This window comes from Vanessa cardui, chromosome 7 (assembly GCF_905220365.1).
Source record: "Vanessa cardui chromosome 7, ilVanCard2.1, whole genome shotgun sequence".
Taxonomy (NCBI): domain Eukaryota; kingdom Metazoa; phylum Arthropoda; class Insecta; order Lepidoptera; family Nymphalidae; genus Vanessa; species Vanessa cardui.
In genome coordinates this window covers 9,726,397-9,745,510 of record NC_061129.1, presented here as the reverse complement: position 1 = coordinate 9,745,510, position 19,114 = coordinate 9,726,397, and the positions used below count along the sequence as shown (strand labels likewise).

Below are 19,114 nucleotides of genomic sequence, written 5' to 3'. Positions count from 1 at the left end.
TAGACCGCAACCTTGTGGAACACCATCATTAACGAATTTTAAATCAGAGTATTCACCATGTATAACGAATTTAATGCTCCGACCTGCCAAAAAGCTTAATTTCCCGGAAACCCGTGAAATTTTGCGATGATGCCTCCTCCTTGCTCTCAACGGCTTCTGGCCATCTATGAGTAAGGTAATCTAGAAGATCATCGGCTGAACGCCCCCGACGAAAACGAGAACAAGAAGGTGATGGCTATAGGCCTATAATTAACTGGAAGGGTCTGGGCAGTTGCCCTTTTTAGGGATCGGATGCACCAAAGCAGTCTCCCAGGAGTTACTCAATAAAACATACAGAGTTATTGGTAATTCGACGTATTTTCGTTACGAGGTGATAGGGGTGACTATTTGCAATGTTTTTAACCCCCATATGTATCATGCAAAAGGGAACCGTTTTTGAGTTATCACGTTTTTTAGATTTTTTTCAAAGTTTGTCAAAAATGCAACTTCAAATATTTATTTTAAAAAAAGTATCATTTAAATCAACTTTTGTCTTCTAATTTATAAAAAAAATTAAACACTGGAAATTTTTCAATATTTAAACAATAATTATCGGTCCAAATTTATAAATGCGGGATGGGAAACGATTTTTTTATTTTGCTTTTTTCCTCAAAAATACCTTAAAAACAAAAAACTAAACAATGGACCCCCAAAAATCTCTGCCGACGGCCATGGGTGTCAGTACACCCATGATGACAGTTCGTCTGCATAGCAGTGAATGTTCCCATTTATTTATAGTTGATGACGATTTTAGTTTCTGCTTCTATGGAAAATGAGTCCAATGAGAACTTTGCTTCCCCCGGAACCGTTCTTAAAAGCAGAGCTCTCATTAGATATCGCTCGTCGCCCGTCGCTCGCGCACAGTGTGCAGAGGCCATTACGCGGGAATAAGAGATATTGTTTTTTTTTTCTTTTGTCATTTGTGAAATAAAAAAAAAAGTTGGTAAGATTTTATTAATTTTTGCTTATGCTAGTTGGGGGCCCCGTATAATTGATACGGCAGATACGGCGGTAGCTACGCCCCTGTCACATACACGGAACAAATACCAAAATAACATTATTTACAATTTTTGTCTATCTGTCTGTTTGTTCCGTCTAATCTCTGGGACGGCTGTACCTATTTTGATTGAACTTTCACTGGCAGATAACTTATATAATAAGGAGTAAGTTAGGGTACAATAACATTTTTTTTGTTCTATTCAAAGGCGTACAAGGTGGCGGGCACAGCTAGTTTAATAAAATATAGAAATATGAGTACTATGTTTATAGTTATTAAATGTAAATGTACTAAGTATTGGTATTTTAAAATCTTATGTTAAATTTTATCAATACTTTGATTTGCTTTTGATATTTCACTAATATTTTTGTCGAAGTACTGCCAAATTGGATTGTTTTCTTTTTGCGACATTTTACTCAAAACAAAAAAAAACTGTAATAATAAAGGAATACAACAAAAATACATCAATAAATCATCGGAATGAAATATATAATGAAATAAGTTTACCTATACAACGTAACGTAATGAACGTCGCGCGATAATTACCGAACAGAGCTGCCAGCGGCCGCCAAAGCGTTGCCGCGAGAATCGAAGTTAGGCGAGCGTCCACGACAACTTCCGCAATCAGTTTCAGTTTCGGCCCATTTTAGACGAAACCGAAACTGCCGCCGAAACTTGGTTTTTAGCCGAAACCTAAACTACGGTCGGACACTAGTTATTATATGCTACTAGTGAATAACTGGCACACAACGCAGAGCTTACTCCCGAATTCCACGAAAACGAAACTGAGCACTAAGAGAGAACATTAATAAATTTATTTCCTATAACTGATTTCCAAAAAAAGGAAATAGGAATGTAATTTGTATTACAGTATTCTTAGTTCTCTAATGCTGCGTATATAAACAGTTTTTACACCCGAAGCAGTAAGTGAAAACCGTATAAAATCCACTTTGACTCAGGGAGAATACTGTCATACTTTGGATCAGATGTGTTCATAGATTACGGTGACCAAGTGACACCATCAGACGGACCATCTGCTAATTAATCACAAAATAAAAAATCTTTGTTATTCTAAGCCGCAATTAAGCTTCAACTGTGTATAGCAAATATTTTAACAAGCTTTAAAAATAAAGTCTAACTCTGTATCCAATAAAGCCTCAAAGACACAATCTATTTTATTAATTTAAATTCGTGAATTGTAATTCTAAACCGTTCTGCGTTCTAGATAGGGTTCAAAATAGAGTTAAATGCAGCAATAAGATACTCGTAAGCGGCAGACAAACAACATGAGATCCGGTCGCCTGAGAAAAAACGCACTAATAAGAACTGCGACTACAGATCGAAGTACGATCTGAACAAGACAACAGAAAAGTGCAATTGTAATTTAGAGTCACAATTTGGTGTTTATTGTTCAGGAAGACATCAGTCAACATTTGACGGTCTAAGCCAATGATGTTCTAGTAAACAGATAAGTCATTAACGCGCAAAAAGTGAAGACTGGAAAACGTCCTAATTGGGACGTTTGCCTTTAATCGTTTTCATCATAATTATGCCAGTAATAAGTAATAATACATCATAATTATATAGTAATACGTTTTGCGTAATTAAAACATCTAGTTATCCCTTTTACTTATTGTTTTTATCAAGCTATCCTTTTTACTTGTAACGAAATGTAATACAAACGGTCCCCGGCGCGGCACAATTTTTTCTGTTGTTTAGTATGGGTATAACATATCTGTTTATTAGAATATCATTGGTCTAAGCTGAATGAATTTAAGCTGCTATACAATAGGGCAATTGATTAACTTCAGTCAGCAAAACATTACTATTATGAACTAAAGTAGAAACGAAATATTTTTATTCACATTATATGTATTTGCGATTAAAAATATAATAAGGTCTTTAAATCCAAATTTCAAATAACATGACCTATTAAACTAGAATTTAAAGTGCAATTTAAGTGAATTAAAATTTGAATAATTATATAACACCAACGATTGTAAAACTGTTTATAAATGAAACTAAATGATTAACAGAATAATATATATTTGAACATTTTTAAACTTACAACCTTTAACAGTTATACATAATAACACCATTACATTGCTAGATTCATATCTTTTTCATCAGTCAAACACATTTCTATTTTACACTCTACGACTACGTGCTATTATATCTAAACCACGTGTAAGCGTTTTGGCTTGGTTTTTATACATAATAACCATCGTAATGCAAACTAAAACTACCGCCCGGTAGTATACTTCTTATATAAGACTAAACATGTGCAAAATTTACAAAATTTGAAAATAATTGTAAGTTTAAACGGTTTCGCAATTCTAGCAAACATTACTTATATTAAAACTAAAACTTTAAATAAAGAAATATTTAAAAGTGAAGTTCGCGCGTAACACTAGCCGTGACGAAGTGAAACATTGTAATCAAATTTGTATATTAAAGTTTTAATCTAATCGTGTTCGTAGAAGTTTCACTTCAAATGGTCTGAAACATAAAACTAAATTTTACAAGTAAGGCATAAAAACTAGTCTTTTAATAAATAAGTAAATATAAATGGTAAATAAAAATGAAAATATAAATGGTTATTGTACAAATAAGAAAATTAGATATTATAATGTAAGCTATACATAGTGTTCTTGGGCCGTTGTTTGTTCTATACTAGAGATGTTTACATTTTTAATGTCATGAAAATACAATATCTAGAAGATTATGATAAAATGTCAATGCAATTGGGTACATCACTTAACACTTTAAATTACTTAATGTAAAACAATTCCCCGTATACAATATTCCAATGGAAGGAGGAATAGGGGACAGATAAACAAATCATTAATATACATAATCCGTTCGATGAGCATTTTTAATAGTGGTACATTAAAAATGGTCATCGAACAACATTCTGAATAAAGTATAATCTTTTTTTACCTCCGAAGTTCCGATATATATCGTCAAAATTCAAAACAAAAATTTTTCATGGATCTATAATAAATCGCACAGATTATAAGATATCTTCACATTACATGTTATCAATTCAAGATCAAAATTGTTTCTTTTCCTCCTGCCGTTGTAACAGTGGTGTCATTACGATTATAGCATAACAACTGTTGCTATCAAAAATACTTTGCGGATTGATGTCAAATCAAATAAAAAAATATATAAATCAGTATTATGGACTCATGTAGTAACATAATACTCCATATTACTGACAGCACCAGTTGCTTTGTTATAATGGTAATAAAACCACACATAATAGTACCGATATTGATTTTTTTTAATAATTTATTAATAACAAAATCACAAGAATATGACTAGAAATATTAATTAATTCAAATTAGTTGTTAAAATCATATTTTTTTATTCGTAGTAGGAAAGATAGGGAGGTAGACTAACTGAAAAATTGGCAATAAGATACAAAAATAATAGTGTTACCTCTGATACAAAAATATCATCTTTACACTGTCACCCTGTCTAAAATTTCAAATTCCATGTACCTATAATAACATTGGGTCGGTCATTTAGACTGGAGTACCAAGTACTACTGTTGGGTGGCAGAATAACCGACACATGTGTGGTACTAATGAGGACGGCCTACATACATCCCTATCAGAAAATAATACTATTCTGGATAAATTACATCTTAACAATAAAATATCACCTTTTTATACCTAAAAGGCGGTTATGATGCAGATAGCCTGAATAATTTATGTATAATATATAAACGAAAAGGCACGCGATGGAACTTTTTAAACTGAAATTACTTTAAAACATTTATGTTACACTAAAATTATGATTAACAATTGTTTGTGCTACATATCTAAATAGTAGTTACCTATATACAATCATCTCACTAGGCTTATAAAGGCAGGAGCAGAATATCTGAAACATTGCTAAGCTAAGTTATATTTACTTAATTTAATAAATTATAAAACAAAATATCTTTGGCATTGTCAATGAGCAACAGACGTTCTTTGCTTAAAAAAAATCGTTATTTATAATTATGTTCCCATATTATCATAATTAAAAACAAAGATGTCATATTCAATAAAATGTACTTTAAAATAAATCGAAAAGTAAAATATATTACGAAATAAATAATTTTCAATAGATTAAATAAAAAAATATAGGCCTTTATCTTTCCTTACATTCGATACACATACTAATTAATCACACTTTATTAAATTTTTCATTGAAGATAAAAACATAATGATTGCCTATTTACAATGATTACGGTAATTTTATTGTCATGTAAATATCGTTGAATTGAAATACCTACAGTGGGGTTTAGATTCGTAATACTTAAGATGACCATATAAGTTGAACTACTGTTTACTATTTGGTCATCGATACAAAATATCCAAAGTGCTTCTAGTAATTTACTTGAACAATATAGTGTAAATCAAGTGAATATTATTGAGAAAAATTGGCATCACGCGAGAAATTTATCCTAAATCTATGTCTATAATGTTATCTACGGTGCTTTTTACGAAGAAACTCCATGAATATTAGTCGAAATAAATTTAATACATACGACCATGTTGTTACTATTAGATGTAGTTATTTTTGTTGTCTGTGTTTATGTTATAAATGCGAAAGTAAGTCTGTATATTTGTTACGCTTCACGGCTTAACCAATGAATAGATTTTGATGACATTTTAAATCAAACGCGTACCCAAGGTTGGGGGTAATTCATCTATTACGTAAGACTATCTAGGAGGGCGACCATATCTTATGTTTTCTTACACGGCGGTAGTCGACAGTTTTTACGTAAGATCAAAACAATGCGCAAAGTTAAAATTATTTGAAAAAGACCGGAAAACCGCGCGATTGACGAGGGTCACTCAAATGAACCTTTAGAACCTTTGAAATTATAAGTAAACATTTATAAAAAAGAATTAATAAAATAAACCAAACGTTCATTCATTTTTTCTTTTAAATTCTTACGTAATAAACATTATAAACGGGGGGAAGAGGTTGGAACTATTCTTATTTTTTCTTACCTGCTGTCAAAAACTAGTGAAAATAGACTTACGTAATTAATGCCCCATGGACATAGTACTTCTTTCTACCCTTTGACGAAGAAATGTTAGGGATAAAATGTATGCATACAAGTTCTTGAAGCATTTTCATCATAAACTTTAAAATTTGTCTCCGCGGTCTAAATTGGACAAAAATGTGACGCTGTTCGAAATATAGAATGATCCAGACGAAGATATCAGATCATTATATATAGATATTTATCAACATTTTGAAATATATTTGCCACTTTTATTTCCGAACGATATTATTCACCCAATAACTGCTTCGTAAGACAAGAAATTAATTTCAAAATAAAATTATGTTATAATATATAATAATATTTAAATAATTACACTTGGAAACAATACCAAGTAACTTAAAGGTAATTAGCAAAATAAATTGCAGATTTTCTCGAGTAGAGTGAAAATAGACTACAAAATAAAGACTTTACGATAATAAATGCACGTTAAATTGAGCAAATTAAATAAGAAAGTTATAATTAGGTAAAATATATAATCATAATTATAAATAATTAATATTTTACCAGCAACAAGCTGCTATCATTTAACTTAACATAAGAACACATTTAGTGAAGTTTGCTACAGAGTATTGGTTAACTGGTCTACTCAAGAAATTTGTTAAAGTTAATTCATTAAATAATTATAGACGGGTACGAGCATATTTTGATTTGATTTACTCCAGGCGATAGCGACCGGATGTCACAAATCAGTCGCAGACCATATATTTTACATTGCGCTCTTAAGATCTTTTTTTTTTAAATTTTGGTTCCTTATAGAAACCTTCGGCATATTTTCGGATGATCGAACCAGTCGAACTCTTGTACTCGTCTTTCATTTTTCAAAATTGTAAATAATTGATGTAAGGGGAATTCCTTCGTAAAAAGCACTTTTAATTGAAATCCTGTTCTAAATTTGAATTTAAAAATATGCAGGTTATATTGGCGATAGCCACACATTGCAGTAGAATACTGTAACGGCACACACAAACCTCAACCTTTTCTACATTTTTCTAGCAGAACATAATTAAATATTAAAAATAAAGAACCTTTATTCATTAATTCTCATATATATTATGATTAATACGGACAATACCATATGCGCTGCGGGGTCGATAGAACACGAAACAAAGTTAATTGTGCGCTCATCTTTTATGGAGGGCGTGTATAAAAATTAACCCGTTATTTCTTCTTTTGAGAAATATGTGAACAGAAACGTTACAACAAAAAAGTGAAATGTTTGAAGTTTATTTTATTTTTATTTTTTTATGGTATAGGTTGGCAGACGAGCATATGGGCCACGTGATGGTAAGTGGTCACCATAACCCATAGACAATGACGCTGTAAGAAATATTAACTATTCCTTACATCGTCAATGTGTCACCAACCTTGGGAACTAAGATGTTATTTCCCTTGTGCCTGTAGTTGCACTGGCTCACTCACCCTTCAAACCGGAACACAACAATACTAAGTACTGTTATTTGGCGGTAGAATAACTGATGAGTGGGTGGTACCTACCCAGACGGACAAAACTATATAAATATTAATCAATGAAATACTTAATAAAAATAATAATAAATTACCTACTCGAAGAGTTTCGTGGTCGACTGCGGATCTTATCGGGGGGATTGTCGAGCGCGGCTACAGCCAGGCGGCGGCGAGGGCGGGCGCGAGGCTGGCGCCGCGGCGGCGCGGCTACATCCAGGCGCCGGCGCGCAGGTTGTCCACGATGCTGGTGCGGCGGCGGCCCGCTCGCGCGCACTCCAGGGGCACGCGGCGCCAGGGTCAGGACTCGTGCAGCAGCCGCTGGTAGTGCGGGAACACGTCGTACGGCGGCACGTGCAGACCGAACTCCAGCGCCACCAGCACGGCGAATTCGAACTTTATCAGATCCTTCTTGTTCACTCTGAACGTTGTTTCGATGCGCTGGTCATATAATATTATTCATAAAATACAGTATCTTATGTCCGGGGTCTGATGCAGCAAAGTGTACTTTTTATTTACGTTTCGATTTTTTTGTCATAGTATTTTTAAAGACACTTTTTACCTATAAAATTACGGTACAGGTCGCGCGGTGAGTTTAGATCGCTCGATAAAACTGGAGGGGGCAGTCTGGCGCATGTACAGTCGTGCACAAAATTTTTAAGGGCAATAAATATAATTTATACTTGTTTGTGCTATTGGGACCTAGAATGTAAATATTTTAAGATGATATGATTTTATTTACTTTCGCACCTTTTAAAATAAATAAATATTGCCTAACAAATGATTACTCATAAGTAGGGTTTTAAAAAAAAGAATGAAAACATGTTTTTTAATGATATATTTAATGAAATAGAAAATAAATTTAATCATCTGACAGTCGTGATCGTGATATTCCTTCCATTAAATCATCGTGCACTATCGAAGAAGAAGGTACAGAATGAAAGCACGATGATGAGGGCACGTTATCTTCGCCAGACATTTCGGCGTTATCGCTTTCTTGGGATTCTTCGCTGTCCGAGCTGTCTTCATCATCAGAGACACGAATGACTAACTCATCTGTCATGAGATCAATAATATGATCACTTTTTCCATATTCTTCTTCTATAGATTTAACCTTATTACATAATAACCCCCACTCTCGTGCTCCCATAAGATCCGCTTTTTCTTTCACCAACTCCATAGCTCTGTTAACATTCCATTTTACGTTTTTACTGCCTACATACTGTTTTATTATAGACCAGGCCATCTCAATGGGGTTGAGATCTGGGTGGTACGGAGGCAATCTTAGAATGTTGTGATTATATTCGACCAAAATTTTGTCTATAGAAAAAGTTTTGTATTGTTCTTTGTATGTTTTTATAAACTGATATAACCGCGGCTTCAACATATTGTTATCATATGGTATGCCTTTTTCGGACAACCAGGCTTGCATATCGACTTTCTTGGAATTGGATGTGGGCGCGAGGTCATACTGCTTATTATGGTATGAAGCATTATCTACCACGACAACTGATTTAGGTGGTAAGTTAGGTATAAGCTGTGTTCTAAACCACTTTTTATAGTTCTCGTAATTCATGTTGTCGTGGTAGTCGCCCGATTTGCTTCCAGCTTTAAATGTCAGCAGTGCGTTTGGGATAAAGCCCGCCTCATGCCCAGCGTGTACGATAACCACACGTTGACCTTTGGAAATAGGTGTTTTAAGGCCTTTCGTTGAGCTGTCCGTCCAAGCTTTGGGATTGGAGTGTGAAGAATCTACGTATGATTCGTCGGTGTATACTATAGGACGTCCTTCTTCGCGGTATTTTTTAATTTTTTCTAAGTACTCTATGCGCTTCAGTCGAATGTTTGTTGTTTCAATCAAAACTTTTCTGTTGTTTTCAGTTTTTTTTCACCTAAATCCCAACTCTTTTATAATTTGGCGAAGACTAGTTTTTGATCCCTGAAAATTTATATCTTCCTGTAATTTTTGTCTGAGTTTTTCAATAGTGGGAAGCTCTTTATTGGTTAAATGGAAATTATGGATTCATCTTTTTATGACGCCTTGATCAAAGTTATCTATTCCGGTTACTATTTTCGTGCGCTGTCTCTTTTTTTGAGGTGTTCTAAAAACCGTAAGAAATTCTGAACTACTTGCTTGTGTGGCAAGCCTCCTTACTGTTATAACAGATGTGTTCGTAGCAAGTGCCGTTCTTTTTTACTGTTGTTTTAAATTGTTCATAATTTCTTGTAATTTATTTTTATTTATCTTGCTAGCTTCGGCCACTTCTGCCTGGATTCGCTCTAATGTATTGCATACTTCAATAAACACGGATTTATCAGCGTCATTTGTTCTTCTATTTGCAATCAAGTGTAAATTTTGTATAGGTGTTACTAAGTTTTCCCGTAATGAAATCATGGCTTCTGCTATTCTATTTTTTACTTGCTTTAAATTTCCAACGATCTCATTTGTTTCCTTAATAATAAAACAATTCACATCGTAAACCATTTTTCTGGCTTGCCGCGTTAAAACTTTTTTCTTGGGCATTTTTGTTCACTACAAATGTGCTTTCCTATGTACTTCACAACTACCTAACTATTATTATAACTTACTCTGTATAACAAATTTATTTACAAAATATGTATAAGTATACAAAATTTACAAAAACTATACAACTATAAAAAAACTATACAAAATGACAAAAAAATTACACAAACATGAAAATATCTAATTGCGCTATTTATAAAAAATAATACAAATAAAATCACCGAATAAAATTTAACAGCTTTGTTCGCAACAGTACAAAGTTGTAATCACGAGACACGGAACGAATAAACGCATGGCGCGAAGAGTGAAGAGCGACTGATCAACCAATAAGCGTGTCGGCGCAGTGGCCGGCGAGCGCGCACCCGTCCCCCCTTTCCGCTCCTCACCCCTTCGACACCTAAATATGACTTCTGCGCATACCCTTTCTTTTTTTGCCGAGCGATCTAAACTCACCGCGCGACCTGTAATTATGTCGAATCAGGGCTGCAGCTCAAAAGTGCCCCAAATTTTTTTCGTCCCCCACCATAATATTACATGGGATAGCATATGTTAACCACATAGTGTAAAAAAAAAAATTGGAGCACATTTGAGCTGCAGCCCTGATTCGACATAATTACCAAAATTACGACGCTATAAAATACACCTCACAAATCATTACTTACATTTAACGTAAAACAATACTTATATGTGTGTTACTTCATTATAATATTTTTGTTTTTTTTTTTATAGGTTATATTTTTATTTTTTAAGATTATTGCCAAAATCTGAATATATTTCAATGAGTGAAAAAATGTTATAAATATATTAATGGTAAAAATATTGTTACCTCAATAAGCGCTTTCAACATTTCACCCTTAACATCGTTTAGTTTGGCTGACAGCAGTAGGCAGGCTCCGGCACAGAGTTTCCTGTTATCTTTGTTAATGAGATTTGCAAGTATCAATTTTTCAAAGTAAACATATGCCTGAGCCACAGACAACAAATCTATACCCCCGCTGTCGTGTTTTGCTATTTTTCGCATTTCTTTTTTTATACTGAAAATAATTATGTTAAATTTTGGTATCATTAAATACAGTAACAGTTATCCAAATATGCTCATTATTTTTCTTAATGCTGAACAATGATATTCTAATAAACAAATATGTTATATCCATACTAAACTATTTACTATATTTATTTTAGTTTATTTTTACATTTCGTTAAAAGTAAAAAGGATAGCTTGATAAAAACAATAAGTAAAAGGGATAACTAGATGTTTTAAATACGCAAAACGCATTACTACGTAATTATGATGTATTATAACGTATTATTTCGTAGAACGACTAAGACAAACGTCCCAATTAAGACGTTTTCTAGTCTTCAATTTTTGCGCGTTAATAACATATCTGTTTACTAAAACATCATTGATGCTGAATAAATTTGTAAATGTCAATTAAATTAATTAAAATTACCTTCTCAGTTTACTTAAAGTAAGCTTGATATGAGGAAACTTTTCTCTGAACTTGTCATTCAGCTCTTTCTTCAAATCTTGTGGTCGGACATAATCAATAATAGATGTCATGTAAGACGTAAAAGTAAGTAGGGTCCTGTGTTTTCCCGCAATTAATTCAGGATCATCAAGTACATTGGGACAGTATTGTACCTATAATGTTAACATGTACATTAGTTCCTTTACTATTACATTACTATAAAAAAAAATAATGGAACAGGATATTCCTATTTATTTTTGTTTTGATACAAATATATATTCAACTATCATATTAATTGACAGCGTCATATTTAATTTGTATTGAGACATCAATTTCACTTGGTGGTAGGGCTTTGTGCAAGCCCGTACCACCCACTCATCAGTTATTCTACCGCCAAATAACAGTACTCAGTATTGTTGTGTTCCGGTCTGAAGGGTGAGTGAGCCAGTGTAACTACAGGCACAAGGGACATAACATCTTAGTTCCCAAGGTTGGTGGCACATTGACGATGCAAGGAATAGTTAATATTTCTCACAGCGTCATTGTTTATGGGTGATGGTGACCACTTACCATCAGGTGGCCCATATGCTCGTCCACCAACCTATACCATAAAAAAAAGATCCGACATTAATTCAGATCATTACATAGTATAAAACAAAGTCGTTTCTCGCTGTCTGCTTAAATCTTAAAAATGGCGCATCGGATTTTTATGCGGTTCTTTTAAGAGATATATTTAAGAGTGATTTGAGATTAAGGTTTCTGTATATATTAAATAGCGAAAATAGTAAAGAAACAGGAAAATAACTGAAATATATTTAGTAGAAGCATTGCACACGTGCGAAGCCCGCTCGGGTCGCTAGTATGTATATTATAAATTTCAACTTACATATTTTTGAGAAAGAATTGCAGTCTCATCCCAATCGAAGGTTTTATTTTCAATCGTTGAATGAGGAGGAGATGAAGCTGCAGTAGATCGCTGGGAAGATTCATATGAAAAACACCTAAAATTTCAATGAGTAATTTTTTTATGTGCCCTTCAATTATCATTTATCATGCATTAAGGCATAACTAAAGGCGTACATGGGCCATGAAATTTTCATGCATTAAATAAAAACTTAAAAACAATGTGTTAACATGCTTTAAAACTGTGTCCAACTCTGGTCCTTTGAAATTAGTAGTATGTACCTACTATATTAGGTTATTAATATTAATTGTTAGTATAACTACTTACTAAAGCTTTCTATATTAACTATTATATTTTATCCCCAAATCCACAGGCTTCGTACTAACTTAATAATAACTTAAAAATAATGATACAATTATTTTTGCAACACTTGTTATAGTCCAAATATATTAGTAGTATGAGGAGTGTTTTTGTGTTATTGTAACATTAGTGATATATTACAACGTATAATTTAACTTAAGCAAGTGCAATAATAACTTATTTTCTTATTAAAATTTAAAATAAGTGTTAACTCAGACTTAAAATTACTCTGATAAACAAATGATCATACTGGTGAATTATTGAATATGAAGCAAGATTTTAAAATAACGTTAATTTAAATTTTGCATTAAATAACTCTTTGATTTCAAAAGTAAAGCTGTTCTCTATTAGGTTGTGCTATCTGAAATAAACTATGGCAAATTTTGTGTTTGTGAATCTGTTTAGCATCAATATGAACTATTTTTAGCTTAGCATTACAAAATATATTTCGTTTTCTTGTTTACCATTTTTTATCCGTGTGTCTCGTCAATAACTTAGTCCTGAAAATTTAAATGTTAGTGATGGCATGAGATGGTATGTAGTACTCCATTATGGCAAAGCAACATGGAATTCTTAAAATTACCATATATATATAATACAAAACTAGGTATTATTTTATCACTGTCATAAAGATGATTGTAAGATTTGTGAGTGCCTTATTCATGTCTGTCAAGATTAAAAATAAATCATTAAAAAAATGGCAATGAAAACAATAAGACATGCGTAAGTTTTATGACATTTAGTGAAAGAAAATACACACATTTAAATTACTGATATGCTTTAATAGTTTACCTTGCAATGACGTGTGGATGACGAGTCATTATTTTCCATGTCGTTTTGTCACTGAAATCTCCCTCGTACATCTTTTTGTATTGTTCTCGTGTACAGATTCTTGATGGTATCAATAGCTTTGAATAAGAAATTTCTTGGCCATTCTCTTCTCTTTCAAGACCTAACAGGTCAAATGGATCAATACCATTATCTGTGATAGCCGATAGAGGTCTGGGGCCTGACGTATTACGCCTTCTGACACCTTCCTTCCTTAAATCGGAGCTACAAAATAAAAAAAAAAATGTTTTTAAACAATTTTGAATTAGAATACATAATGTTTTAAGTGTAAAAGACATACCGTGCACTTCTGATTGTCTTAGAGTAAGGTATGGTACTAAACAAAGCACATGGAGGACCTTGACCAGGAACAAATGCAAGTCTCTCATCCCTAAAAGAAACTCCTTTAATGGGTTTCACAAATCTTAGCTCCTTATTATAAGCAGATCTCTCTGACACGCATGTACTGTTTGTACGAAAACGACCTGTAAATTTATCAATTATTTTTATAGCTAATTATTATTTTTCTTACTAAGCATATTGTTTTCTTTCAATTCTATTTTATTCATTTACCAAAATTCAAGCTTTCGGAACTGCTTTTGTCATCTTGACTAATAGCTTTTCTGGCCCGTACAGAAGAATGTCTATCTTTAAATAGGTCTGTAGTCCCAGATGAGCACCTAATAAGAAAATTATGAAGTGGATTTATTTCGGAAGAAAAAAATTGTTTTGTTTATCTTTCAAAAATACTTACCTTTCTCGATACGAATTGAAACCAAGTCCCTTGACTGGGGTTGCGGTAGCTTGCTCGGAATCAGAGCTTAATGATTGATTATCGCCACTAGCTTTTTGAACGGGACTTGTTTGTGTTTTGTTACGATTTCGGACGCTATTACGCAAGCCATCTTTATGATTATAGCTTTGATTATCCTTAATTTCACAGTCACATTTGTCGATATTTGATGGCTTTTTATCAATAATTTGATATAATTCCGTATCCTTGAACGAGCCATCTAAGGAAATGTTGGATAAGAAAGTCACAGCGGCAAGTCGTCTCCGAGCTTTCTCATACTTATTACGATTATACGACATGATGTTAATAGAAAAAGAAATATTTCTTTATTCAATAAAAATTAAAATACTATAAATATTTAAACAATAATAATGACAGCTGTTAATGACAAATGACAATTTGACTCTAAAATAGATTAAATAATATTTAATATACCGCCCTATTAGTCTTATGGATTGGCAATATGAAATAATTTGGCTAATAGCATAATCTTCCAATAGCTAGTACGTATAATCATCACCAAAATGAAAAAGTATTATATTAAGGTATGTTAGATAATTATATTATGTTTTAAAGGTTCGCAAAATGAAAACTGGAATTTTTAATTTGAGTATGCTAATAGTATTACAGCAACTTAATTTAAAAAGGAGAAATACTTAAGCAAAAAATCCTTCAATTACTTGGAGTATTATATTTTAGTGTAAAAATATGGAGCATAGTAATGCTCCATAATTTTACACTTTTGCGGATAAAAGGTATTTAATAAAAAAAGGAAGATGTCATTAACACTTGTCAAAATTACGTTGTCATATGTCAGTGTCATAACTATTTGGCCTTACTGTTGTGTCTGTTACTGTTATTAAAATCTAAATATCGTTTGAGAAGTGACATAGGAAGCCGCTATTTTATTTGGATTATAATTACTGTGGTATGGATGGAGCCTAATACTCCCAGCTCATCGTCTGCCACCAGAGCCACAAGATTCATGATGGAAGGTGTTGGAGCAAGAGTTATTAGAGGACCTGATTGGAAATGGGGCAAACAGGTAGATTGAATTACTCCTTTTACCTGGGGCTACATATATTTTATTTATTTTTTGTATCATACTTGGCTTTATGTAGAATAGTTACTTATCTACATGTTTGTTTTAGGATGGTGGAGAGGGCCATGTTGGCACTGTAAGAAACTTTGAATCTCCAGAAGAAGTAGTTGTCGTTTGGGATAATGGAACTGCGGCCAATTACAGATGTTCAGGAGCCTATGATTTACGGATTTTTGATAGTGCCCCAACAGGTGTCAAACATGAGAGCACAATGTGTGATACTTGCCGACAAAAGCCAATTTTTGGTAAGAGGCTTTGAAGTAATTTTACATACTATAGAGAGTAAATATAACATAATCTTTCATACATATCTTTATATTGTTATTAACCACTTTCTCTGAAGATCGATAATAAGATCTTTACTGGCTATGCTATTTCTTAATTGATTGAAGAACCAACTGTCTAAATAAATCTCATTTTCTAATTGGATCCTTTAAAATAAATAATATATAATCCATCATAATTATGAGTACAGTAATATAACGCTTGTATATTATTTAAGGAATAAGGTGGAAATGTGCTGAATGTAGTAACTACGACTTATGCTCAGTTTGCTATCATGGAGATAAGCATCACTTGCGTCATAGATTTTACCGTATAAGTGCTCCTGGGGCACAGCGTTGTCTTGTTGAGCCTCGGAGAAAGAGCAAAAAGCAAGCTGTTAAAGGAATATTTCCAGGAGCAAGAGTTGTGAGAGGGGTAAGTCATATATAAGTACTCACCTATTTAGTACCTAAAATGGAAATAATACACAGTTTTATAACCAAAAGAAACTATGACATTAAAATTTATTAACCTATGGCTTCCTGAGTAAAAAGTTTATATTTTCTAACCAAAATTGAAATTATTAATTTTCTTGATAAGAAATAAATCTTTGCCTGCATGTAATGATGAGTTCTTGTATTTATTATTATATACCTAGATTATATTTACACTTAATTTTGCATTATATCCTGTTATTGGGGAATAACATAAGCTTCTAACATTACCATTAATATTGTTAGGAAATATTACCAATATGACATGCACAATATGACATCAGAGTTATACCATATCTGTAGTTCTTTTTTTATGTATGAAAATATTTATATGTTAATTTAGTGTGCAAATCACCTAATGATTTAACATAAAAAATAAGATTGTAAGTTTGAAATCTATTCATTATTAATTTATTTAGCATTTTATGTTTTTTTTTCTATTTACATTATCACAGGTGGATTGGCAGTGGGAAGATCAAGATGGTGGAAATGGCAGGCGGGGTAAAGTAAATGAGGTTCAAGACTGGTCAGCAGCCAGTCCACGATCAGCAGCATATGTTGTTTGGGACAATGGAAGCAAAAACCTCTACAGAGTTGGCTTTGAAGGCATGGCTGATTTGAAGGTATTATAATTTACAACAACTTACGTGTAATGAAACCACAAGGTCCTATCAAGTTTGTATATTCATTTATTTTAAGACATTTGGATCAATCTTTTCTCTTCTAAAAAATGGTACAGTCAGAAAAATAAAGCAATTGGAAATTAAGATTTACAAAGCATAGTTCTTGTTTGTTATAAAAGTTACTGTAACTTAAAAAATATGGTCATCAAAAATTTAGAATTAATTGTTTCTTTATATATTTCAGGTTCTGAATGATGTAAAAGGTCAAAATGTTTATAAAGAGCACTTACCACTCTTGGGAGAATTGGGTCCTGGTCGTGCAGGGCCTCATGGGTTGCAAGTTGGTGATCAAGTAAGTTTTATTTTTTATTTGGACATTTAATATAGAAAATTATCCTGCCTGATATATAGTCCTATATAATTATATATATAGTCCTAGATATATATAGTCCTAGATAATTTTAATAATTTTTCATACATTTTTATATAAACAGGTTTTGGATCAAAAGGAAGTAATAGTCTTAATACATAGTCTTTATTTACTAAATTTAATTTAATTTATAATGTAAAACAGTTAAAGCTTAAAGTTATTTTCTATATTTTAAAGCAATTACTAAAAAAAAAAAAATTCTATAATCTTAAAAACTTGTGAACAAAACATTCGTAAATAATATCGAAATATCGAGTTCCACCAGATAAAAATAAAAAACATGGTAAATATCCCGTAAATAATAACTGTAGTAATAAAAATAACCATGTTAATTTAAAATCTTATAATTTTAAAAAATATATAAATTAGATATCTATGATAAAAGTGTTAATTATATATTTTTTTAAATTACAAAAATCTTAATTTTTTTTCGTTTAGATTAATTATCGTAAAGAATGTGTAAACTAAAATCCAAATTTTCTGTTTATTCCAGGTGAATGTTGATTTAGATTTGGAAATAGTTCAATCCTTGCAGCATGGCCATGGCGGGTGGACAGATGGCATGTTCGAATGTCTCAGCACCACTGGCACTGTCGTCGGGATAGATGAGGACCACGACATAGTGGTCACCTACCCTAGCGGTAATCGATGGACTTTTAACCCGGCTGTCTTGACAAAGGTGATTTAATAAATATTTTAATAATAAATGTCCGAAACTATATTATTATTGTCTTAGATTTTCGCGATTATTACACATTGAAATAAAACTAGTTTTAACGGATTTAAATCGCATATATTAATTATGTTTATCATCCCGACGTTTCGAGCACTTTACAGCGTTCGTGGTCACGGGTAGACTACCCGGGATGATAAAAATAATTAATATACGCGATTTAAATCCGTTAAAACTAGTTTTATTTCAAGTATATTATTACTGGGTGTATTTATATGCATACTAAAAATATAAATGTAAATATAACATATAAATATGAGACAACATCACATACATTACTCTGATCCCACTGTAAGTAGCTGTAGCACTTGTGTTATGGAAATCAGAAGTAACGACGGTACCACAAACACCCAGACCCAAGACAACATAGAAAACTATTGGTAATCTACATCGACTCGGCCGGGAATCGAACCCGGGACCTCAGAGTGGCGTACCCATGAAAACCGGTGTACATACCACTCGACCACGAAGGTCGTCAAAATAAACATATTAGCCGGATATCCCTATTTTTATCACAATAAAACGGAAATAACTCTTGAAACTGTTTGCGTCTTGAAAATACCACCGATTTTAAATCATGTGCAATCGAAATATATTTCGTTTTCTACGAAGATGTGGTCCTTACTTATAATTTAACTTAAATTAGCTTTGAAGATTGTTAAATTTAAAATTTTAATTAAATTTTAATAATAATTATTTGCAAACAATTTAGGTTTAAGTAATAGTTTTTGTGTTAAAATTTTTATGTATTCAATAGTTACTGTATGTTTCCAAAATAAATAAATAAATAATGCTCGGTCGGCGCAGGTGTGCAGCGGCTCGCTGAGCGCGTCGACGTCGGCGGGCGCGGGGGGCGCGGCGGGCGCGGCCGGCGCGGGCGGAGCGGGCGGCGCGTTCGCGGTGGGCGACCTGGTGCAGGTGTGCGCCGACCGCGAGCGCGTCAAGCTGCTGCAGCGCGGCCACGGCGAGTGGGCCGAGGCAATGGCGCCGGTGACTATCACACTATACTACCATGCTCTGTC

At 32.9% G+C, this 19,114-nt stretch overlaps 2 protein-coding genes across 3 annotated transcripts in view; one reads left to right on the top strand and one right to left on the bottom strand.

Moving 5' to 3' along the window:
* Positions 1-7,615: 7,615 nt before the first annotated feature.
* Positions 7,616-14,842, bottom strand: LOC124531373 (CDK5 and ABL1 enzyme substrate 2). 2 transcript variants are annotated; one of them, XM_047105926.1, is made up of 9 exons: positions 14,408-14,842; positions 14,227-14,333; positions 13,955-14,138; positions 13,618-13,878; positions 13,290-13,325; positions 12,448-12,562; positions 11,544-11,734; positions 10,919-11,126; positions 7,616-8,009 (listed from the first exon to the last, which is right to left on the bottom strand). In XM_047105926.1, exons 1-9 carry the CDS (start codon positions 14,743-14,745, stop codon positions 7,869-7,871), a joined length of 1,581 nt encoding a protein of 526 aa, XP_046961882.1. In that variant the 5' UTR covers positions 14,746-14,842; the 3' UTR covers positions 7,616-7,868. The 2 variants fall into 2 exon arrangements, with proteins under 2 accessions (XP_046961882.1, XP_046961883.1); XM_047105927.1 differs by lacking the exon at positions 13,290-13,325.
* A 419-nt stretch (positions 14,843-15,261) lies between these two features.
* LOC124531011 (E3 ubiquitin-protein ligase MIB1) overlaps positions 15,262-19,114 on the top strand; it is a 159,983-nt gene continuing 156,130 nt past the window's right edge. The window contains exons 1-7 of the mRNA XM_047105399.1: positions 15,262-15,491; positions 15,598-15,793; positions 16,051-16,247; positions 16,762-16,929; positions 17,174-17,281; positions 17,853-18,038; positions 18,900-19,082. Coding sequence (XP_046961355.1) covers positions 15,381-15,491; positions 15,598-15,793; positions 16,051-16,247; positions 16,762-16,929; positions 17,174-17,281; positions 17,853-18,038; positions 18,900-19,082 — 1,149 coding nt within the window. The 5' untranslated portion in view covers positions 15,262-15,380. The remainder of the gene's footprint in view (positions 15,492-15,597; positions 15,794-16,050; positions 16,248-16,761; positions 16,930-17,173; positions 17,282-17,852; positions 18,039-18,899; positions 19,083-19,114) is intronic.

Bases quoted from the DNA above. Each gene is read 5' to 3' on its own strand.
- LOC124531373 (XM_047105926.1), bottom strand. From the start codon at position 14,745: ATGTCGTATAATCGTAATAAGTATGAGAAAGCTCGGAGACGACTTGCC. The intron at 14,139-14,226 runs GTAAATGAATAA...ATAAATTTACAG, and splicing joins TTCCGAAAGCTTGAATTTTG to GTCGTTTTCGTACAAACAGT. The intron at 11,127-11,543 runs GTAATTTTAATT...AATTATTTTCAG, and splicing joins ACTTTAAGTAAACTGAGAAG to TATAAAAAAAGAAATGCGAA.